This window comes from Macaca nemestrina, chromosome 3 (genome assembly GCF_043159975.1).
Source record: "Macaca nemestrina isolate mMacNem1 chromosome 3, mMacNem.hap1, whole genome shotgun sequence".
In the NCBI taxonomy this organism is placed as follows: Eukaryota; Metazoa; Chordata; class Mammalia; order Primates; family Cercopithecidae; genus Macaca; species Macaca nemestrina.
In genome coordinates, this window is record NC_092127.1 from 133,739,319 (window position 1) to 133,763,558 (window position 24,240).

A 24,240-nucleotide genomic window follows, 5' to 3' on the forward strand; every position below is an offset into this window, starting at 1 on the left:
TATTGTTGAATGAATAAAAGAATCTACTTTTGTCTGTAATCCCAGCACTTTGTGAGGCTGAGCCGGGTGGATCACTGAAGGCCAGAAGTTAAGAGACCAGTCTGGCCAACGCTGGCCAACGTAGCGAAACCCTGTTTCTGCTAACAATACCAAAAAAATTAGCTGGTGTGGTGGCACGTAGCTATAATCCTAGCTACTCAGGAGGCTGAGGCAAGAGAATCACTTGAACCCGGGAGGAGGAGGTTGCAGTGAGCCAAGATTGCATCACTGCACTCCAGCCTGGGCAATGAAGCCAGGATCTGTCTTAAAAAAAAAAAAAAAAAGGTATCGACTTTAATCTTGGGTACTTTAATGTGCAGGTTTGCTTCTTTGGGTTTTCTGCCGCATCCATAATTCTTCTGTGGCAGTTGGGAATGTATTTCTCATTTAGCATTACAAGCCATCTATTTTTGCAAAATGTTTTATAAATATGAACTTAAAAAAAAATAAGCCCAGACACTGTGGCTGACACGTGTAATCCCAGCATTTTGGGAGGCTGAAGTGGGCGGATTGTTTGAGTGCAGGAGTTTGAGACCAGCTCGGGCAACATGGCAAAACCCCATTTTTACAAAAACTACAAAAATTAGCCTGGCTTGATGGAGAGGGCTGTAGTCCCAGCTTTTCAGGAGGCTGAGACGGGAGGATTGCTTGAACCTGGGAGGCAGAGGTTGCAGTGAGCTATGATTGCATCACTGCACTCCAGCATAGGCAAGAGGGAGACCCTGTCTCAAAAAAAAAATACATATACCTGTGTAAAAACACATATACATATATGTAAAAATACATATACATAACATACAATACATATACATAAATTATATATAATAAAATATGTAAGGAGTTTATGTTTGAAGTTGATTAATTAAAAAGGGTCCTGGATTTTTCAGAGTGTGTACTTTTTTTTATTTCTTTTTTTTTTTGAGACGGAGTCCCGCTCTGTCACCCAGGCTGGAGTGCAGTGGTGAGATCTCAGCTGACTGCAACCTCCGCCTCCTGGGTTCAAGTAATTCTCCTGCCTCAGCCTCCTGAGTAGCTGGGATTACAGGGGCCCACCCCCGTGCCAGGATAAGTTTTGTATTTTTAGTAGAGACAGGGTTTCACCATGTTGGCCAGGCTGGTCTCGAACTCCTGACCTCAGGTGATCCCCCTGCCTTGGCCTCCCAAAGTGCTGGGATTACAGGCGTGAGCCACCGCGCCCGGCCCAGAGTATGTACTTTTAATATTGTTTTTTATTTTGTTCTACCTATCACACTCTATGTTAGGTAGACAAAGATAAAGACCCAAAGAAGATATTTATTCAATTCATCATTATCCAGGCTAATGGACGAGTTACTTGCTATACCCATTTTGCCGGTGTTTGTTTTTATATTTTCCATGAGTTAGACAGGATCGATATTTTGGCTGAGGAAGTTTGACTATCGGCTATCTATGATGAAAAAAGTAAATAAGAAATAATGAGCATTGCAGCAGACGGTTTTGTTTTCTATTCTGCTTAATGATGCCTAAGAATTTGAAAGCAAGATTTGCTACGGATCACCCTATTTCTATGTCTCCTCCTACTGCACTCCCCTAGTTCCTTCCAACAAAAATACACTTTTAAGCATTTTTCCATACATTAACAGGCAAAAGAATGTCTATCTAGCAAATAGGCCTAATGACTAAATATACATTTTTTAGAAAAATCAGTGAAAACATATTTATTTAATCAAGTGTGAGTCTCAGGAAAATATATGTACAGATAGGATAGGTCTTCTTTTCGTCCCATTACTTGCAAAAAATCTTGATAAGTAAAGATAGGATTCTAGAAACTATTAAAAAATATATTCTGTGTAAAAAAGATAGCATGAGGAAAGAACTGGATGCAGGAGTACTACTGTCTCATAAAGGGGTTCTAGAGGTTAACCAACACATGTGGGCCCTCAAAATGCATCAAGCCATCTTTGAATGTACAATTAGCATTCATTCATTCATTCATTCATTCATTCATTCATTCATTATTTATTTGCCAGACATTAGCCAAATGCCCACGAGGTGACAGATTTTTTTTTTCCATGTAAGAATACAAAGTTGAATAACAGAGCCCCACCCTCAAGTAGTGCATAGCCTCTTTAGGAAGACACATGTACATCAATTAGTAAGTGTAATGAGTTGCTTAGAAGTCTATGCAAGGTGTAGGGGGAAGTGGTAGAGTTTGTTCTGAGAAGGGAATGATCAATTCAAGCAGGCTGGAGTTTGTCTGAGAGGAGCACAGGGCATTAGAATCTTGGAAAGGCTTAAGTAAGATATCTTGTATAGATTAAGTAAGAGTTGGAATAATTTCAAAAAAATGATTAGTGCAACAAAAGTCAAAAATAAATACATTGAATATCAAATTTTTAAGATGTTATGCTTTAATTTAGGGACACACCAAGGCCTTCTTCACTCAGCTCATACTCATTCTAGCTCCCGTAGAACCCCATCTGGGTGCTAGGAAGAGCTTGGTAGTAAAACCTTAAGGAGATATTTTTATGAAAATCTCTGGCACATTAGGAGAATACACCATTGCTGCTTTGGGATTGGTATAACAGGTTTGTTTTTTGTTTTTTGTTTTTTTTTTTTAGATAGAGTCTTACTCTGTTGCCCAGGCTGGAGTGCAATGGCATGACCTCAGCTCATGGCAATCTCTGCCTCCCCGGTTCAAGCGATTCTCCTGCCTCAGCCTCCCGAGTAGCTGGGATTACAGGCACGCATCACCATGCCTGGTTAATTTTTGTATTTTTAGTAGAGATGGGGTTTCACTATGTTGGTCAGACTACTTTCAAACTCCTGACCTCCAGTGATCTGCCTGCCTTGGCCTCCCAAACTGCTGGGATTACAGGCGTGAACCACTGCACCCAGCCTTGTATAACAGTTTAACATTGAAGTCATGAATAGTTATTCCCTGCTTTGGTGAAATCGTGACATGCCTCTGGGTGCTTCTCTGGCAAGGCTGTGATCATCATTACCCATGAGACACCTCCTAGGAAGGAGAGAGGGTGTTTGGGGTCTGGTAATTACCAGGCATTCCTATCGCAAGCCTATTACCTGCCCGAGGCAGGGGAAATATGGGACACATATGCAGCAGTGTGAGGGCATCAGTAGCTGTAGAAGGAACATATCGTTTTGTGTTCTGAATTTTAGACCTGCTGTTTCATTCAAAATCCTAGTCAGAATGATCTGTAAGTATCATCAAACCTTCAAGTACTATGATGATAAATTCAAATTTCACCAAAAAGAAGTGCTATGGGCCCGGTGTGGTGGCTAATGCCTATAATCCCAGCACTCTGGGAGGCTGAGGCAGGAGGATTACTTAAGCTCAGGAGTTTGAGAGCAGCCGGGGCAACATAGCAAGACCCTATCTCTCTAAAACCACAAAAAATTAGCTGAGCGTAGTGGCACGTGCCTGTAGTCCCAGCTACTTGGGAGGCTGTGGTGGGAGGATCACTTGAGCCTGGGATGCCAAGGCTGCAGTGGGCGGTGGCTGTGCCACTGCATTCTAGCCCAGGTGATAGAATGAAACCCTGTCTCAAAATTAAAAAAAAAAAAAAAATGTAAAGAAAGTGCTATGATTTGCTCATAGAGGCCAGGTTGCCAGCAAGTCATCATATGTCACTGTCTGGAGACAGACTCCCCTGTGAGTACGGTTTAAGTGTCTGCTGAAAGCAGTAAGAAGGTGTGAAGTGTAAGGACTGTTGGGGCTGTGTCTCCCACAACAAAGAAATGCTGGCAAGCAGTTCTCCTGCCTGTGTGCTGCCAGCAACACCCCTCTCTGGAGGGATTAATATGTTGATCAGCCCTCTGGAGGGTGGAGACCTCTCCAGTGGAAGAAGTCTGGCTAATCCTTTAGTTTCTCTGACAGCAGGTCTGAAAGGATCCCGTTGCCAGGAATCAAAGGCAGTTGTTACCTTGACAGCAGGAGTGCAGCATGCGAGCATCTCTCCGGGTCCCCATGTGATCTGTCGCTGTGACGCTATGTGTTTGTACATGTGCGAGACTCCAGAAGGTAGACTACCCACGAGTGTCCCATATACCCTCTCCTGGAGGCAGGGCTGGGTCTACTGGGGTCAGCGTGCACTGTCTCTGCTGTTCCTCTGATGTCCACTGATGGGACCTCTTAAGCCAGAGGCAGATCTCTCAGGGAAGACAGCATGATTCCTGATATGGGCAAAGTGCTGGGTAAGTAAGAGTGCCTCCACTTTCAACAAACCAATTGGCTGAAATTCTTAACATAGGACACATATAAAAGGATGAGTGTTTTCCCTTCCAAGTGGCCGCAAATGTTGCTGGACAATTCTCAGCATCACATCAGAATGGTCTCAGGTGTTTTCTCCATCAGTGCCTTTCTCACTTTGATTATTTCTGTCTTTCTTCATATATTCAAATACTTTGTAAACTGAGGATTGCTTGTGCTAATGGGCTCGTAAGTGTTCTGGGGTGAGTTGTGAGCACTTTTAGACTTGAGGCCGACTCTGGTGACTGTGACTGCCCAGCTCCTCAAGTCACCTGGGTTTGTAAGCCTACTAGTCCCTGCTTTAGGTATGCTGTAACCTCATCCCTTATACTTTCATTCTGCAGACTAAAATTCTAGCTATTACACAGAGTTCCATTTAAAACAGGCTCAGGTATTCGTGTTCATCACTGTTGGTAAACGAAGATATTCTCATCACAAAATATTCATAAGCAGAAATATTTAATCAGTTGCAGTTTCTTCCTCCACCTATCCCTCTGCTTCCTTCCTTTACTAAAACTCCTCTTGGATTCTGTATCTTAGAGGGAGGCAAAAACATCAGGAAGAAAAATCTAATTCAAACTTGTGTTTTATTTGATTATATATTTTTCCTCTGAAGCACAAAGTGTTTCAGAAACATGCATCTTTCACAGCAGCAAGTTACTGTGACTTGAACATCTCTGCCTTTCCCACCCTGAGAGTACAAAAGCATTCACATCTGAATGGCTCTGCATCCTAGCTACCCATTATGATTCTTTGTGGGAGTTCCTCTCCTCTGTATATTTGTGGAAATTCCCCCACAAATTATTTTTCATTTATTCATGCAGAGCCTGGGCTAGAGCTCACCACTGAGATTCCTAAACAGGGTTGCCACAGATGCCAAAACTGGAACTGTGCTGTTGCGAATGCAGTCCAGCTGCAGATCCCAATGAAAGCTGTGATGCTGTCACTCTGGTCTCACTGCTGCTGTGCTGGTGCTGGCACTCCACACCCCCGCCTTGGTTGCTTTGGAGTAGCTCTCACCTCAGGCACCTCAGCCAGTGATGCTTTTGCGAAGTGAGAAAAAGGATGCTTCCTTGCTCTATGTTACAGTGATGACAAAGGGTTCTAGAACAGGGTTGGTTAGCCCTAAACCGCGATGAGTTAGATCCCAGAGTGCTTTATTCTGAATTGAACTGCACTGGTCTTGCTGCAGCCAGAGCTACCACTTGGAACTAATCTAGTTGGAATTCTGATGTTGCATCTGTCTTTGAACCCAGGAATCTAGGACTTTGCTACCACTGGCACCTTGTCATTTGGGATTCCTGCCAATATCCTGGTCAATTCTGTTTCTGAAAATAAAAATAGAATGTTTCTTTCTTTGCTTTTTGGAGTGGTGGGAAGGCTTGTGCCCCAAAGTTTCTAGTTGTAAGACAGCTGTTAATACACACAGGGCCCAAACATATGGCTGGAATGCCTGGGTCCCCAGTGTCTGTGCTTTAGCTGCTAAATTCACTGCCTTTCAACCCTTAGGTTCTTTTGCTAAATGTACTATCCAAATACCTTGCCCTCTTTGGTAAATTTTCTGTTGTCTCTCTTTATATCTTACTTATTTTGCTTCCTCCAACTGTATACATATTAAACCTAATTTGGGTCAGGATTTAATTATTTCCCCAGGAGCATCTGTAGTATCTAGCAATTCAGTTTATTCCAATAGATTCTGTACTATAGGGATGAAGGGGATGGGTTCTCTTATTCTCCTTAACTTGGATGTATCTGAGTCTCAGCTCCAACCTAACCGAAGTGCTCTGCGTTTGTAGCCAGTTATAGTTCAAGTTTCAAACACGTTATTTGCAAGTAACTCTCCCCCCACCACTATAGAACGTTCTATCCTCTCACCATCTTCCTTTGTCTTCCTACTCTCAACCATTACTTTGACATCTTCCTCCTCCCTTGCCTGCCTGCTAGAACAGCCACCAAATTGCTGCATGTTCTTGGTGTTTATCAGTGGTTGGCACAGGGAACTCTTCCGTCAGTGTCTTTCCTATAGTCTTCTTTTTCCTCAGGAGGAGTATCTATTTATCTACATAAAACAATCAGAGAATTATGTTGAGAGAAACTAATTCAAACATTGGGGAAACAATAGAGATTAATATAACAATACCATGTAGCCACCACTTACATTTTGTAAATGTTAACATTTTCCCATTATGCTTCAGATTTTTTGAATTCAATACCTTACAGATACAGTGACACTGCGTGTATGTGACTCCCCGAGTCATCTATTTACTTCTCCCTAGTCCATAACTCCCTAAGTCCCCCAGAAATAATCATTCATTCCTGAAATAGGTTTTTTCCTTCCCATAATTTTTCTTTTTTTTTTTTTGGAGACAGAGTCTAGCTCTGTTGCCCAGACTGGAGTGCAGTGGCGGGATCTTGGCTCACTGTAACCTCCGCCTCCCAGGCTTAAGCAATTCTTGTGCCTCAGCCTCCCGAGTAGCTGGGATTACAGGCACACGCCACCATGCCCAGATAATTTTTGTATTTTAGTAGAGATGGGGCTTCACCATGTTGGCCAGACTGGTCCTGAACTCCTGACCTCAGGTGATCCACCTGCCTCGGCCTCCCAAAGTGCTGGGATTATAGGCGTAAGCCACCATGCTCAGCCCCCATACATGTTTTAATACATTTTATATAAGTGCGTATGCCCAAATAATTATATAATATTATTTTATAGGTTTAAAATTTAAGTGTATGATATCATTCAGTGCATCACATTTTCCAACTTTTTTTTTCATTCAAACTTAAGTTTTTTAGATTTTTTCCTTGTTCATACATTAGATGTAATTCATTCATTTAAACTACTGTAGAGATTATATTTGACACTATACTCATTTCTCAATTGATGGGGCAAATAGCTACTTTAAATTCCCTTTTTTCCCACTCTTCCAACTCTTGCCTTATTACCTCTGAAAAATTTCATTACTCCCTCCTGATTCTGACAGAAGCTGTCTTACCTTATTTGTCTCCAATGTTGAATGAAGTAAACTGATACCTGAAGTGACAGACAGGGCAGCTAAAGGACAAGAACAGATTCCAAAGTTATGAGTCCTGAAATGATGACCTGAAGATGCTCTAAGGGTTGAAATGAGGTTGGTGGAGATGCTGTGCCTGGCACAGCGAGAGTGTGGGGATCTGGGGTAAGACAACCCACGCTTGAATTCCAGCTTCACTCCGTTCTAGTTGCTTGAATTTTCCTCTAAACCTTTTAATCCCCACCCCCCATCTCAAGGTCCTAATGGATAGTTTATGGAGTTGATTTGAGGGTTAAATGAAATAATTCCTATAGAGCTTGTAATGCATTGCCTGGCATATGGTAAGCATTCTGCTCTTCTTTGTTGTGGTTATTCGTTTAGTTGAATGCAGACACTTCTATTTTGGTAGGGGGATCTATGTAAGATCTACTTCTGCCTCTTCGCTGGAACTGTCTCTCTCTCTCTCTCTCTCTCTCTCTGTGTGTGTGTGTGTGTGCACTTATGTGTGTTCAAAAAGGGATGAGGAGGGACTAGCTACAAAGCTCTTATAACCATGAGCTTATATGGAAGACCATCTCACTCCTGCTTCAAAGGCAAGATGGACTTTTTGATGTGTCGAGGATTCGATATTAATTCAAGGGAATTGTTCAATATCTTAACATCTAAGAACATTATTAATAATGGGATGTAAAGATTGCCTTGAAATATAGTCTATAAAAATAACTTGAGTTATTTCACTACATTAAACACAGTCTTAAATGGTCTTTGCATATGTATGTTTCAACTTATCTGCAACCTCCACGAACCTATTCAACCCCCTATTTAAACCCACCCCAAATGACAGTTTTTATTAAGAAATAAAAATGTATATATTCAGATAAAGGTAGTGAGAGGCTATCAGTTTGGGAAGGGGGAGACTTTGTGACCTGCAAGATTTTAGTGACTCCATCTTCATTCTTAGGAAAACTGTTTTGTATTACTGCTCTTTGTAGGCATTATGCAGCCAAAACACACAGACGCTATTGAAAGAAACAAAGGTTGTTCTTTGCTGGGAAAAATGCTAAAGGTAGAATGGGAACCTCTTCAGAGTGCCTTTTTCTTCCGAAATTATTCTGAAACAATTAGTCAGGGTTGTTCAGAGAAAGGCTGTTTCAAACGGCTCTACTAACGCAAAACTGTGATGATTGTAGCCAGGGACGCAGAAGGAAGTCGGGCCAAATAGGGGTACTAAGCACAAGGAGAATTCACACAGAAGGCGTTCATGTTGAGGACATTTTTGTTTGTTTTTCTTTCTTTCTTTTTTTTTTTTTTTTTTGAAATAGTCTTGCTCTGTCGCCCAGTCTGGAGTGCAGAGGTACGATCTCCATCTTGGCTCCCTGTAACCTCTGCCTCCTGGGTTCAAGCGATTCTCCTGCCTAAGCCTCCCAAGTAGCTGAGATTACAGGTGTGCCCCACCCTACTCAGCTAATTTTCGTATTTTCACTAGGGATGGGGTTTCACCATGTTGGCCAGGCTGGTCTCAAACTCCTGGCCTCAGGTGATCCACCCACCTTGGCCTTCCAAAGCACTGGGATTACAGGTGTGAGCCACCCTGCCTGGTCAGGAAATTTTTTTTTTTTTTTTCCCTGAGTTGGAGTCTCGCTGTGTTGCCCAGGCTGGAGTGCAGTGGCGCAATCTGGGCTCACTGCAAGCTCCACCTCCCAGGTTACGTCATTCTCTTGCCTCAGCCTCCCAAGTAGCTGGGACTACAGGCGCCCGTCACCACGCTCTGCTAATTTTTTTGTATTTTTAGTAGATACAGGATTTCACTGTGTTAGCCAGGATGGTCTCAATCTGACCTCATTATCTGCTCGCTTCGGCCTCCCAAAGTGCTGGGATTACAGGCGTGAGCCACTGCGCCTGGCCTGGCCAGGAAATATTTTTAAACGAATGCCGTGGATAAACTGAGGAGGCGGTATTGGTTAAGACCCAAATTCTCTGGTAGCCAGCAATGGGTCATAGTCTACTCACAGTTGGCGTTTCTATGGACATTCTGAAAAATTAACGTCTTTCACCGGGACAGAAAATAAAGAGATACCATCTTTGGGAAATACTACATGTCCCTATTAGGACCTGGCTCCTAGTATTAGTTTTGTACTCATTTTGCAAAACTGCATGTATTCTGCAAAGATGTCTCCTAAATATGACAGTATCTGTAATAACAACATTTTTTTAAAAAACTGAGTTTGTTCTTTTTTACTGCATTTTTTTCTGCATATTAAATCTTTGAGAACTGTGTTGGAACTATATTGCCTTACTGAGTAGTAACATTCTGTGTAAGCCAAGAGTGGCACGCAGTAATAAAATGTTGCGGCCATCTTCAAGGGAGTTTTATCCTTTGTGGTATCAAGTACCAGACTATGTGTTAACAGACTAGTAACACATAGAATTACTACTCATAGTTACTACTCAGTAAGTATGTAACTCAATAAGGCGATATAAAGATGACATTTATTGAGGGATGCAAGATAATGTAAACATGTAAACAGGAACTGGCAAACTGTTCAGTAAGGATCACGGGACCGCAATTTCTATTCTAAAGCTCATTTTAAGTAGCTTTTCTTAACTTAAAGAATTAAAATTCTTATGGTTGATGGATTTCAATAGATTTCTCTTTCTATACTTCACTGGGATTCTATTTTTCCTACATTTTCTTATAGAAACTTTTTCATGTTGACAGATATTTTAAAAATGAATATTGATATTTACATATTTCAAACCCTAGTAAGAATTAGTAGATCAATTTATAGAAGTTCATAAGGAGATATTTGTTGAGACAGTTTCCTACACATTTTCTAGGAAGAAATATTTGATTTTAAGTATTTTGGAGGTTACTGGGAATTTACACATCATGTTACATCAGAAATAACAGTGCAAAAATAGAATGCTGAGAATAGAACCTGAAAGGAGGGCAAGAAGAAGAGATTCTTACATGGGTTTAGGTAATTTGAGGTATAATACTCTCACTAAGAGTTTTTATATTACTTGAGATACATCAAATAATTGTTATTTTTCTTTTTACAGATACCCACAATTGTGTTATAATTTCCTCTGGCGATAAATCTGAGCACCGATGCTTGACCTATTGTAAGTAAGAAAGTCATATATGGGCCGGATGCAGTGCCTCATGCCTGTAATTCCAGCACTTTGGGAGGCTGAGGCTGGCAGATCATGATGTCAAGAGATCGCGACCATCCTGGCCAACATGGCGAAATCTCATCTCTACTAAAAATACAAAAATTAGCCAGGCGTGGTGGCGTGCGCCTGTAGTCCCAGCTACTCGGGAGGTTGAGGCAGGAGAATTGCTTGAACCCAGGAGGCAGAGGTTACAGTGAACCTAGATGGCGCCACTGCACTCCAGCCTGAGTGACAGAGCAAGACTCTGTCTCAAAAATAAAAATAAAATAAAATAAAATAAAATAAAGTCATATATGGCAAAATCCAGTCTTGTATTTTGACCTCTTTTGTTTTTTCTTTTCTTTTTTTCTTCTTTTTTGAGACAGAGTCTTGCTCTGTTGCCCAGGTTGGACTGCAGTGGTGTCATCTTGGCTCACTGCAACCTCCGCCTCCCGGGTTCAAGTGATTCTCTTGCCTCAGCTTCCTGAGTAGCTGGGACTACAGGCGCGCACCACCAAGCCCAGCTAATTTTTGTATTTTTGGTAGAGACAGGGTTTCATCATGTTGGCCAGGCTGGTCTCGAACTCCTGAGCCACCTGTCTCGGCTTCTCAAAGTGCTGGGATTACAGATGTAAGCCACTGCACTGGCCTATTTTGACCTCCTTTCTGTCTTTACTTAAAATAAAAAATAAAAATAAAAAAAAGATTTAAATCATAAATGGTTAGGGATAGTAAAACCTCTTTGTTCTGTAAGTGAATATCCTCACCTTGTTCTGCCTAAGTTTAGCTTTAGCAGTTTAAACTCCCAGAGTTCTTCTTGTGATATTGTTGCGTACTCAATAAATCATTGCTATTGTTGTTGTTGGTAAAATAGGTGAAAAATGAACGTGGAGATGCGTTTTCCCCCTTTGTGACTTGATATTAAAATTTTTCTTCACAAACCATTATAGGGACCTACCTATTTGTTGGTCTTACAATGGTGGGTCATTTTGCAACCTATTATAATTTGCTCCAAATAAAATAGTTTTTATCTTCAAATAGAAACACATTGGAGAGAAGTAATGAGACACCATTTGGGATTGATGGCAATTTTAAATGTTCAAAAAATGAAGTCACAAAAGCAGTAGAACAAAAAGCCTCACCCTGGCTCATTAGATTATTTAATCAGCAGTTGGCGTTGGCACCAGATCATTAGCCAGACTGTTAAAAAAAAGTGCTAGGGGCTGGTAACCCTGTCCTCTGTGGGGAAAAAAATCTAAAATATGTCCCTTATTATACCTTTTGGTACACAGATTTCCCTTATGAATTTCTGATTAGAAGAAAATATGAGGATATGGCATTGTAAGCCATGAGTGGCATACAGCCATAAAATGTAGTGGCCATCTTCAGGGGAGTTTTATCCTTTGACTATCAAGTTTTGTATTGTCAGGGTGTCTTGTCCTGCCTGGTTCAAAGCACCCATGGCTCACATATTGATGATCAGAGAGAGACAGATTCCAGGGAAAATGCATTGGAAAAGTACTTGTAAGAGCTTCTGCAGAGTGGAGTGGCATGTACAGATCCTTCTCCAAATATTAAGCAGTGTGTGTCTATTTTTGGCATCACATTATAAATAGGCCTTCTGCTTATTGCGATACAGGAAAAATACTTTCAAGGTGATTTACATTTCAGCTCTACCATGTTGTAATATTTAAGGCTGCAGTACTTTTATAGATAATGCTAATTTGCTGGTGAGGTTTATTAGCTTTGTGAGTCTCAGCTGGTAGATGCAAGGATCTGTAGTTAGGCGAAGCTCTAGGATTTTCTCTGACAAATCCCAATACGTTAACAGGAAATATTAGCCACGCACAGTATGATTGATAAAGGTCTCTACTCCTTGTTTTTTTTTTTTTTTTTTGAGACGGAGTCTTGCTCTGTCACCCAGGCTGGAGTGCAGTGGCCGGATCTCAGCTCACTGCAAGCTCCGCCTCCCGGGTTCACGCCATTCTCCTGCCTCAGCCTCCCGAGTAGCTGGGACTACAGGCGCCCGCCACCGCGCCCGGCTAGTTTTTTGTATTTTTTAGTAGAGACGGGGTTTCACCGTGTTAGCCAGGATGGTCTCGATCTCCTGACCTCGTGATCCGCCCGTCTCGGCCTCCCAAAGTGCTGGGATTACAGGCTTGAGCCACTGCGCCCGGCCTATACTCCTTGTTTTTTAAAAAATATACCATTTCACAGTTTTGGGGGATTACCAGAAGCTGGACGTTTTGTGTGTGTGGTTCATGAGTCCTCATTTTTCCAGGACAAGAAAGGTCTCTCTCTTCTCCTGCAGTCTTCAATGAAGCTTCAGAGCCAAGCTCTACATTTTCCAAGGGGCGTCTGTTGATTTTTGTTAAATATGTACCCATCAGTTTCAATGGACAGGCTAAAAGTTAGGCATTCATTAATTAGGTGTATTTTTTTAACTTATGGAATTAGACTTCTTTCAAATTGTTGATCAGTAAAACTGATGATAAGTAAAACCATATGTGTTAGTTTTAAACACTATACAACAGCAGCATCCTGTTTAATCAGCATAATCTTTTCAGAGAACACTATGTTGAAAAAGGGTTCTGAACTTCTCATGGTAAGCATTTGGGATTTGGAAAACTTGGATCTCTTTCCCTACTTCTGTGTGAAGCCATTCTCTACCACTGTTTGGTAAAATGCAGTAGCCAGAAAACTGTAAGTAAAACTCTATATCCTGGAAAAGATCAATGGGGAGAACATTTGGTCACGTAAGAGCAGAGATGAGTTTCAGGAGGGATGAAAGGACAGATGGCCCTGCAGGGTCTGCCAAGATGTTCAGAGGCCCCAGGACAGCCAAGACAACAAATGGACTGTGCTCTCCCTGTTACGTGGACAGCACCAGGGTGGGGAGTTCTGGTTATTTAGCAAAAGACTTTGCTCCAGGATTAAGAAAATGTAGGACTTTCTAATTAGCTGCTTCCTGACAATAGCTGGGTTTTGTGATCTTTGCATCTGCTGCGTTTTGCTCATTTGCTCATCTGCTCATTGACTGCATAAGTTCTGTTTAGATGGTATTTGATTTTTGCTGACTTCCCTCATATAATTATTAATACTTCTTCAGTGACTGATAAGGTCTAGGTACTATGTTAGGGCTAGATATATAATAGTGAACAAGAAGGGCATGGCTCCTACTGTTATAGAGCTTATGGTCTACTATGGAAAATGAAAATGAAACTAGTTGTAATAATGCATAATGAGGGCTATAAAAGAGAAATTGTAGAGTTCTGTAGGTGTACATAGGAGGGAAACCTAAGATAATCTGCAGGTCAGAGAAAATCTCTTGGGAAGGGATATGTAGTCTGAGACCTGAAGGATGAGTAGAAGTTTGCTTATAAAGATTCCAGATAGAGAAGATGGCATGTATGAAGTTGTTAAAGTAAGAGAGATTTTTATATATTTGAGTAATTGGAGGGTAAAGTGGAGAGAAGGATAAAATGGAGGGCCTGGAGGATTTTTGTCTCCTTTTCTCCCTTCCTACACTCTAGGATATAGGCAGGCATGAGGAAGGCCAGGAGAGGGTTTTGGTGGGACAGAGTTTAAATTTTGGCAGGAGGAAGTACTTCGCTGGGAAGTGGGAAGTATGTCTTTGGAAATGCATCATAGGGACAAGGATTGACTGACTCACAAAGGTAGAAAATAAGGTTAGATTAGGGTTGAATTCTCTGCGTGGTGCGGCTGGAGGGTAAAGTGAGGAGGAAGCAATTTGGGAATCAATAGAATACAGTAGTAGCTAGGATAACCCAGATGGTACCTATAGAGAAAGCAGAGAAGACCCAAAACAGAACTTTGGAAAACACTGACGTTTAGTTGACAGGCAGAGAAGCACTGCAAAGAAGTTGAGAAGGACAGTTCGGAAAGAGACAGGGAGAGCTGGGAAACTGGGGAATCACAGAAGTGAAAGGAGAGAGTTTTTCAGGACTGGGGCTTGCCTCGGGCACAAAATTTAAAAAGGTGACAAAAAACTCAGGAATTGAGATAAATAATATTTTAATGCAATATTTTAAAAAAGTCAAAGTTAATGCAAAGATGAACAAAACATCACATTTTTAAATAAAAATGGGATCCAAATTACTGAATTTTATTTTTGCTGCAAGTTCCAATATGGTTGACAGGACACTGTGGAATTTATATTTAGAAGTCTTATTTTTCTAAGTTTGATATTTTGTTCATCTGGAAAGAAGAAATAATGAATAATGTTAAATGTGGCTGAGAAGTCAGTCAAGATAAGGACTGAAATGAGTCCATTGGATTTAGGGACAAGACATTGTCATTGGATCTTTTGTCTACCTTGTCTTAATAAATTGCAATGGAAATTATCTTCCTGTCTCTGTGAACATAATCATCACTTCCAAAAAAGCTGAGTTCTTTTATGAATGAGTGGATTGTATAACTATAAACTTATATTTTTGTTCAAATTTTTATTGTGACAAAATACATATAACATAAAATTTGCCATCTTAACCTTTTTGCTTGTTTGTTTTAGGTTCAGGGGTACATTTACAAGTTTGTTACATAGGCCAACTCAGGTCACGAGGATTTATTGTACAGATTATTTCATCACCCATGTACGAGGCCTAGTACCCAATAGTTATTTTTTGTGTTCCTCTTCCTCCTCCCATCATCCACCCTTAAGTAGGCCCCAGTGTCTATTGTTTCCCTCTTTGTGTTGGTGAGTGCTCCTCATTTAGCTCCCACTTATAAGTGAGGACATATGGTATTTGGTTTTTTGTTCCCCTGTTAGTTTGCCAACGATAATGGCCTCCAGATCCATCCATGTTCCCGTAAAAGACATGATCTCATTCTTTTCTGTTGCTGCATAGTATTCCATGGTGTGTATATACCACATTTTCTTTATCCATCTGTCACTGATATGCATTTAGGTTGATTCTATGTCTTTGCTATTGTCAATAGTGCTGCAATAAACATTTGCGTGTGTGTGTCTTTATGGTAGAATAATTTATATTCCTCTGGGTATAAACCCAGTGATGAGATTGCTGGGTTGAATGGTAGTTCTGTTTTTGGCTTTTTAAGGAATCACCACACTGCTTTCCACAATGGCTGAACTAATTTACACTCCCACTAACTGTGTATAAAGTGTTCCCTTTTCTCCACAATCTCGTCAGCATCTGTTATTTTTTTGACATTTAATAATAGTCATTCTGACTGGTGTAAGGTGGTATCTCATTGTGGTTTTGGTTTGCATTTCTCTAACAATCAGTGACATAGAGCTTTTTCTCATAGGATTGTTGGTGACATGTATGTCTTCTTTTGAGTTCTCTGTTCATGTCCTTTGCCCACTTTTTAATGGGATTGAATTTTTTCTTGTAAATTTGTTTGTTTCTTGTAGATGCTGGATATTAGACCTTTGTCAGATGCATAGTTTGCAAATATTTTCTCCCACTCTGTAGGTTGTCTGTTTACTCCGTTGATAGTTTATAGTTTCTTTTGCTGTGCAGAATCTCATAAGTTTAAAGATCCCATTTGTCAATTTCTGCTTTTGTTGTAATGGCTTTTGGTATCTTTGTCATGAAATCTTTGCCTGTTCCTATGTCCAGAATGGTATTATCTAGGTTGTCTTCCGAGGTTTTTATAGTTTTGTGTTTTACATTTAAATTTTTAATTCATCCTGAGTTGATTTTTGTATATGGTATAAGGAAAGGCTCCAGTTTCAATCTTCTGCATATGGCTAGCCAGTTATCCCAACACCATTTATTAAATAGGTAGTCTTTTCCCCATTGCTTGCTTTTGTTGGATTTGTTGAAGATCAAATGATCATAGGTGTGGGGTCTTATTCCTAGGCTGTGTATTCTGTTCCATCAGTCTACGTGTCTGTTTTTGTGTCAGTTTTGGTTACATGCTGTTTTGGTTACTTAGACTTGTAGTATAGTTTGAAATCAGGTAGCATGATGCCTCCAGGTTTGTTCTTTTTGCTTAGGATTTCCTTGGCTATTCAGACTCATTTTTGGTTTCATGCAAATTTTAAAATAGTTTTTTTCCACACAAAGAAATGGACATAATAACCAGCTAACAATACAATGATGGAATCAAATCACACATACCAATACTAATGTTGAATGTAAATGCATTAAGTGTCCCACTTAAAATGTGCATAGTGACAAGCTAGATAAAAAGCAAGACCCAATGGTGGGTTGTCTTCAAGGGACCCATTCCACATGTAATGACACGCATAGGTTCAAAATAAAGGGATGGAGAAAAATCTACCAAGCAAATCGAAATCAGAAAAAAGCAGGGCTTGCAATCCTAATTTCAGACAAAACAGACTTTAAACAAAGATCAAAAAAGACAAACAAGGGCATTACATAATGGTAAAGGGTTCAATTCAACAAGAAAACCTTACTATCCTAAACACATATGCACCTAACACATGAGTGCTCAGATTTATAAAGCAAGTTCTTAGAGACCGACAAAGAGACTTAGACTCCCACACAATAATAGTGGGAGACTTCAACACTCTACTGACAATATTAGATAGATCATTGAGGCAGAACGTTAACAAAAATATTCAGGATCTGAACTCAACATTGGACCAAATGGATCTGCTAGATCTCTACAGAACTCTCCATCCCTAAACAACAGAATATACATTCTTCTCATTGCCACATACTCTAAAATCAAACACATAATTGGACATAAAACAGTCTTCAGCAAATGCAAAAGAACTGAAATCACTCCAAACACACTTTTGTGATAAAAATAGAAGTCAAGACTAAAAACATGCTCAAAACCATGCAATTTCATGGAAATTAAACAACATGCTCCTGAATGGCTTTTGGGTAAATAACAAAATTGAGGCAGAAATAAAGAAGTTCTTTGAAACTAATGAGAACAAAGATACCAGAATCTTGGGGACACAGCTAAGGCAGTGTTAGCGGGAAATTCATAGCACTAAATGTCCATATCTCAAAGTTACAAACATGTTGAAATTAACAACCTAACATCACAACTGAAAGAATTAGAGAAGTAAGAGTAAACCAACCCTAATGCTAGCAGAAGACAAGAAATAACCCAAATCAGAGCTGAACTGAAGGAAATTGAGACACAAAAAACCATTCAAAAGATCAATGAATCCAGGAATTGGTTTTGTAAGAAAATTAATAAGATTGATAGGCTGCTAGCTAGAGAAATAAAGAAGAAAAGAGAGACAATCCAAAAAACACAATTAGAAATGACAAAGGGCACGATAAAGGGCATGTTACCACCGACCCACAAAAATAAAAGTAACCATCAGAAACTACTATAAACACCTCTATGCACACAAACTAGAAAACCTAGAAGAGATGGATAAATTCCTGGCTACATATATCCTCCCAAGACTGAACCAGGAAGAAATTGATTCCCTGAAGAGACCAATAATGAGCTCCAAAATTGAATCAGTAATAAGTAGGCTACCAACCAAAAATAGCCCAGGACCAGATAGATTCACAGCTGAATTCTACTGGGTATACAAGGAAGGACTGGTATCATTCCTACTGAAACTACTCTAAAAAATTGAGGAGGATGGACTCCTCCCCAACTCATTCTATGAGGCCAGCATTATCCTGATACCAAAATCTGTCATAGATGCACGAAAAAAGAAAATTTGAGACCAATATCCTTGAGGAACATAGATGCAAAATCCTCAATGAAATACTGGCAAATCGAATCCAGCAGCACGTCAAAAAGCGAATCCATCACAATCAAGTAGACTTCATAGCCAGGATGCAAGGTTGGGTCAACATACACAAATAAATAAATGTGATTCATCACATAAATAGAATTAAAGACAAAAAAACCACATATGATTATCTCAATAGAAGCAGAAAAGGCTTTCAATAAAATTCAACATTCCTTCATTCTCAACAAACTAGGTATTAAAGGAACCTACCTAAAAATAATAAGAACCATCTATGACAAACCACAGTCAACATCGTACTGGATGGGCAAAAGCTGGAAGCATCCCCCTCGAAAACTGGCACAATACAAGGATGCCCTTTCCCACCACTTCTCTTCAACATAGTAAGTTCTGGCCAGAGCAGTCAGACAAGAGAAAGAAAGAAAAGATATCCAAATAGAAAGAGAGGAAGTCAAACTGTCCCTGTTTGCAGATGGCATAATACTATATCTAGAAAACGCCACAGTCTCACCCCAAAAGCTCCTTCTGCTGATAAACAACTTCAGCAAAGTTTTAGGGTACAAAATCAATGTACAAAAATCACCAGCATTCCTATACTCCAGCAGCTAAGCTGAGAGCCAAATGAGGAAGACAGTCCCATTCACAATTGCCACAAAAAGAATAAAATACCTAGGAATGTAACTAACCAGGGAGGTGAAAGATTTCTACAATGAGAATTATAAAACACTGCTCAAAGAAGTCAGAAAAGACACAATCAAATGGAAAAACATTCCATGCTCATTAATAAGAAGAATCTTAAAATCATAAAAATGATCATACTACCCAAAGCTATTTACAGATGCAATGCTATACCTATCAAACTACACTGACATTCAAACAAATGACATTCATCACATCTTAATCGTTTTTAGGAGTTTAATTATATTAATTATATTCTTACTGTTGTGTAATAATTACCACCATTCACCTCCAGAACTCTTTTCATCTTACAAAACTGAAACTCTACACTCATGAAACCCTTTGATTTAAAGTCTATTTTTCTGTATTATTATTGCCACCATGCTCTATTGGTTATTGCTTGCATGGAATATTTTTTTTATCCTCTAACTTTCAATCGGTTAATGTCCTTGGGTCTAAAGTGAGATATCTATCTATCTTGCAGATAGCATATAGTTAGATCATATGTTTTTATTCATTCTGCCAATCTCTGTCTTTGGAGAATTTAATCCATTTATATTTTAAGGAATTATTAATAGGAAGGGACTTACGCCATTTTGCTGCTTGTTTTCTATATGTCTTACAACTTTTTTGTTTTTCATTTACGGTATTACTACTTTCTTTTGTGTTTAGTTGATTTTTTTTTTTTTTTTTTTGAGATGGAGTCTTGCTCTGTCACCCAGGCTGGAGTGCAGTGGTGCCATCTCAGCTCATTGCAACCTCTGCCTCCCAGGTTCAAGCGATTATTCTGCCTCAGCCTCCCAAATAGTTGGGACTAGAGGTGCATGCCACCACACCCGGCTAATTTTTTGCATTTTTTAGTAGAGACGGGATTTCACCACGTTGGCCAGGCTGGTCTCAAACTCCTGACCTCAGATGATCTGCCTGCCTCAGCCTCTCAAAGTGCTGGGATTATAGACATGAGACACTGCACCTGGCTGTTTAGTTGATTTTTGTAGTTAACCTTTTAATTCTCTTCTCATTTCTTTCATTTCTTTCTTTTTTTAATTTCTTTTTTTTTTATTTTTATAAACAGGGTCTCACCTTAATGCTGAGGCTGGAGTACAGTGGTGTGATCATAGCTCATTGCAGCCTCAATCCTCCTGCCTCAGCCTCCTGAGTAGCTGGGATTATAGGCAAACACCACCATGCCTAATTTTTAACTTTTGTGCAGACAGGGTCTCACTCTGTTGTCTAAGCTCCTTCTCATTTCCTTTTGCATATACTATATAGCTATTTTCTTTGTGGTTACCATGGGTGTTACATTTACCATCTTGAAGTTATAACACTCTAATTTAAATTTATACCATATTAACTTCAATAACACTCAAAATTCCTCCTTTGTAGCTCACTCTCCACTCTTTTTTGTTGATGTCACAAAATTACAACTGTATAGAGTGTGTGTCCAAAAGCACAAACTAATAATTTCTTTTAAAAATGAATTAATCTCCTAAATTATGTAGAAAACAAAATGTATTATAACCAAAATTATTGTAGTGTTAGCTTTTATAATTTCCCATGTGTTTATTTTTATTGCAATCTTTATTTGTGCATGTGGCTTCCAACTACTGTCTAATGTTCTTTCATTTCAACCTAGAGGACTCCCTTGACCATTCTTGCAGGACAATTCTAGTACCTCAATTTTTGTTTATCTGAGAATGCCTTAGTTTCTCCCTCACTTTTGAAAGATAGTTTTGCTGCATGTAGGATTCTTGTTGACCATTTGTTTCTTTAAGCACTTTAAATAAATATATTAGCCCACTGATTCTGGCCTCCAAAGTTTCTTTCTTCTTTTTTGAACTCATAAGCTTTTATTATATATTCCTTTTTTTTTTAAATTTATTTATTATTATTATACTTTAAGTTGTAGGGTACATGTGCATAACGTGCAGGTTTGTTACATATGTATACTTGTGCCATGTTGGTGTGCTGCACCCATCAACTCATCATTTACATCAGGTATAACTCCCAGTGCAATCCCTCCCCCCTCCCCCCTCCCCATGATAGGCCCCTGTGTGTGATGTTCCCCTTCCTGAGTCCAAGTGATCTCATTGTTCAGTTCCCACCTATGAGCGAGAACATGCGGTGTTTGGTTTTCTGTTCTTGTGATAGTTTGCTAAGAATGATGGTTTCCAGCTGCATCCATGTCCCTATAAAGGACGCAAACTCATCCTTTTTGATGGCTGCATAGTATTCCATGGTGTATATGTGCCACATTTTCTTAATCCAATCTGTCACTGATGGACATTTGGGTTGATTCCAAGTCTTTGCTATTGTGAATAGTGCTGCAATAAACATACGTGTGCATGTGTCTTTATAGCAGCATAATTTATAATCCTTTGGGTATATACCCAGTAATGGGATGGCTGGGTCATATGGTACATCTAGTTCTAGATCCTTGAGGAATCGCCATACTGTTTTCCATAATGGTTGAACTAGTTTACAATCCCACCAACAGTGTAAAAGTGTTCCTATTTCTCCACATCCTGTCCAGCACCTGTTGTTTCCTGACTTTTTAATGATCGCCATTCTAACTGGTGTGAGATGGTATCTCATTGTGGTTTTGAGTTGCATTTCTCTGATGGCCAGTGATGATGAGCATTTTTTCATGTGTCTGTTGGCTGTATGAATGTCTTCTTTTGAGAAATGTCTGTTCATATCCTTTGCCCACTTTTTGATGGGGTTGTTTGTTTTTTTCTTGTAAATTTGTTTGAGTTCTTTGTAGGTTCTGGATATTAGCCCTTTGTCAGATGAGTAGATTGCAAAAATTTTCTCCCATTCTGTAGGTTGCCTGTTCACTCTGATGGTAGTTTCTTTTGCTGTGCAGAAGCTCTTTAGTTTAATGAGATCCCATTTGTCAATTTTGGCTTTTGCTGCCGTTGCTTTTGGTGTTTTAGACATGAAGTCTTTGCCCATGCCTATGTCCTGAATGGTACTACCTAGGTTTTCCTCTAGGATTTTTATGGTATTAGGTCTAACATTTAAGTCTCTAATCCATCTTGAATTAATTTTCATATAAGGAGTAAGGAAAGGATCCAGTTTCAGCTTTCTACTTATGGCTAGCCAATTTTCCCAGCACCATTTATTAAATAGGGAATCCTTTCCCCATTTCTTGTTTCTCTCAGGTTTGTCAAAGATCAGATGGCTGTAGATGTGTGGTATTATTTCTGAGGACTCTGTTCTGTTCCATTGGTCTATATCTCTGTTTTGGTACCAGTACCATGCTGTTTTGGTTACTGTAGCCTTGTAGTATAGTTTGAAGTCAGGTAGCGTGATGCCTCCAGCTTTGTTCTTTTGACTTAGGATTGTCTTGGAGATGCGGGCTCTTTTTTGGTTCCATATGAACTTTAAAGCAGTTTTTTCCAATTCTGTGAAGAAAGTCATTGGTAGCTTAATGGGGATGGCATTGAATCTATAAATTACCTTGGGCAGTATGGCCATTTTCACGATATTGATTCTTCCTATCCATGAGCATGGTATGTTCTTCCATTTGTTTGTGTCCTCTTTTATTTCACTGAGCAGTGGTTTGTAGTTCTCCTTGAAGAGGTCCTTTACATCCCTTGTAAGTTGGATTCCTAGGTATTTTATTCTCTTTGAAGCAATTGTGAATGGAAGTTCATTCCTGATTTGGCTCTCTGTTTGTCTGTTACTGGTGTATAAGAATGCTTGTGATTTTTGCACATTAATTTTGTATCCTGAGACTTTGCTGAAGTTGCTTATCAGCTTAAGGAGATTTTGCGCTGAGACAATGGGGTTCTCTAAATATACAATCATGTCATCTGCAAACAGGGACAGTTTGACTTCTTCTTTTCCTAACTGATTACCCTTGATTTCTTTCTCTTGCCTAATTGCCCTAGCCAGAACTTCCAACACTATGTTGAATAGGAGTGGTGAGAGAGGGCATCCCTGTCTTGTGCCAGTTTTCAAAGGGAATTTTTCCAGTTTTTGCCCATTCAGTATGATATTGGCTGTGGGTTTGTCATAAATAGCTCTTATTATTTTGAGGTACGTTCCATCAATACCGAATTTATTGAGCGTTTTTAGCATGAAGGGCTGTTGAATTTTGTCAAAAACCTTTTCTGCATCTATTGAGATAATCATGTGGTTCTTGTCTTTGGTTCTGTTTATATGCTGGATTATGTTTATTGATTTGCAAATGTTGAACCAGCCTTGCATCCCAGGGATGAAGCCCACTTGATCATGGTGGATAAGCTTTTTGATGTGTTGCTGAATCCGGTTTGCCAGTATTTTATTGAGGATTTTTGCATCGATGTTCATCAGGGATATTGGTCTAAAATTCTCTTTTTTTGTTGTGTCTCTGCCAGGCTTTGGTATCAGGATGACGTTGGCCTCATAAAATGAGTTAGGGAGGATTCCCTCTTTTTCTATTGATTGGAATAGTTTCAGAAGGAATGGTACCAACTCCTCCTTGTACCTCTGGTAGAATTCAGCTGTGAATCCATCCGGTCCTGGACTTTTTTTGGTTGGTAGGCTATTAATTATTGCCTCAATTTCAGAGCCTGCTATTGGTCTATTCAGGGATTCAACTTCTTCCTGGTTTAGTCTTGGAAGAGTGTAAGTGTCCAGGAAATTATCCATTTCTTCTAGATTTTCCAGTTTATTTGCGTAGAGGTGTTTATAGTATTCTCTGATGGTAGTTTGTATTTCTGTGGGGTCGGTGGTGATATCCCCTTTATCATTTTTAATTGCGTCGATTTGATTCTTCTCTCTTTTCTTCTTTATTAGTCTTGCTAGTGGTCTGTCAATTTTGTTGATCTTTTCAAAAAACCAACTCCTGGATTCATTGATTTTTTGGAGAGTTTTTTGTGTCTCTATCTCCTTCAGTTCTGCTCCGATCTTAGTTATTTCTAGCCTTCTGCTAGCTTTCAAATGTGTTTGCTCTTGCTTCTCTAGTTCTTTTAATTGCGATGTTAGAGTGTCAATTTTAGATCTTTCCTGCTTTCTCTTGTGGGCATTTAGTGCTATAAATTTCCCTCTACACACTGCTTTAAATGTGTCCCAGAGATTCTGGTATGTTGTGTCTTTGTTCTCATTGGTTTCAAAGAACATCTTTATTTCTGCCTTCATTTTGTTATGTACCCAGTAGTCATTCAGGAGCAGGTTGTTCAGTTTCCATGTAGTTGAGCGGTTTTGATTGAGTTTCTTAGTCCTGAGTTCTAGTTTGATTGCACTGTGGTCTGAGAGACAGTTTGTTATAATTTCTGTTCTTGTACATTTGCTGAGGAGTGCTTTACTTCCAATTACGTGGTCGATTTTGGAGTAAGTACGATGTGGTGCTGAGAAGAATGTATATTCTGTTGATTTGGGGTGGAGAGTTCTATAGATGTCTATTAGGTCTGCTTGCTGCAGAGATGAGTTCAATTCCT

General features: G+C 39.6%; 1 protein-coding gene and 1 long non-coding RNA gene across 2 annotated transcripts in view; one reads left to right on the forward strand and one right to left on the reverse strand.

Annotated features, from left to right (window-relative positions):
* The window catches only part of LOC105477324 (solute carrier family 4 member 4), a 504,202-nt gene that overhangs the window by 14,778 nt on the left and 465,184 nt on the right, over positions 1-24,240 (forward strand). The window contains exon 2 of the mRNA XM_011733788.3: positions 10,363-10,425. Within this exon, the coding sequence (XP_011732090.1) occupies positions 10,412-10,425 (14 nt within the window). The 5' untranslated portion in view covers positions 10,363-10,411. The remainder of the gene's footprint in view (positions 1-10,362; positions 10,426-24,240) is intronic.
* Positions 6,185-12,806, reverse strand: LOC105477321 (uncharacterized). The gene is made up of 3 exons (XR_984611.3): positions 12,687-12,806; positions 7,282-7,340; positions 6,185-6,347 (listed from the first exon to the last, which is right to left on the reverse strand). It is a non-coding gene; the product is annotated as an uncharacterized lncRNA (long non-coding RNA).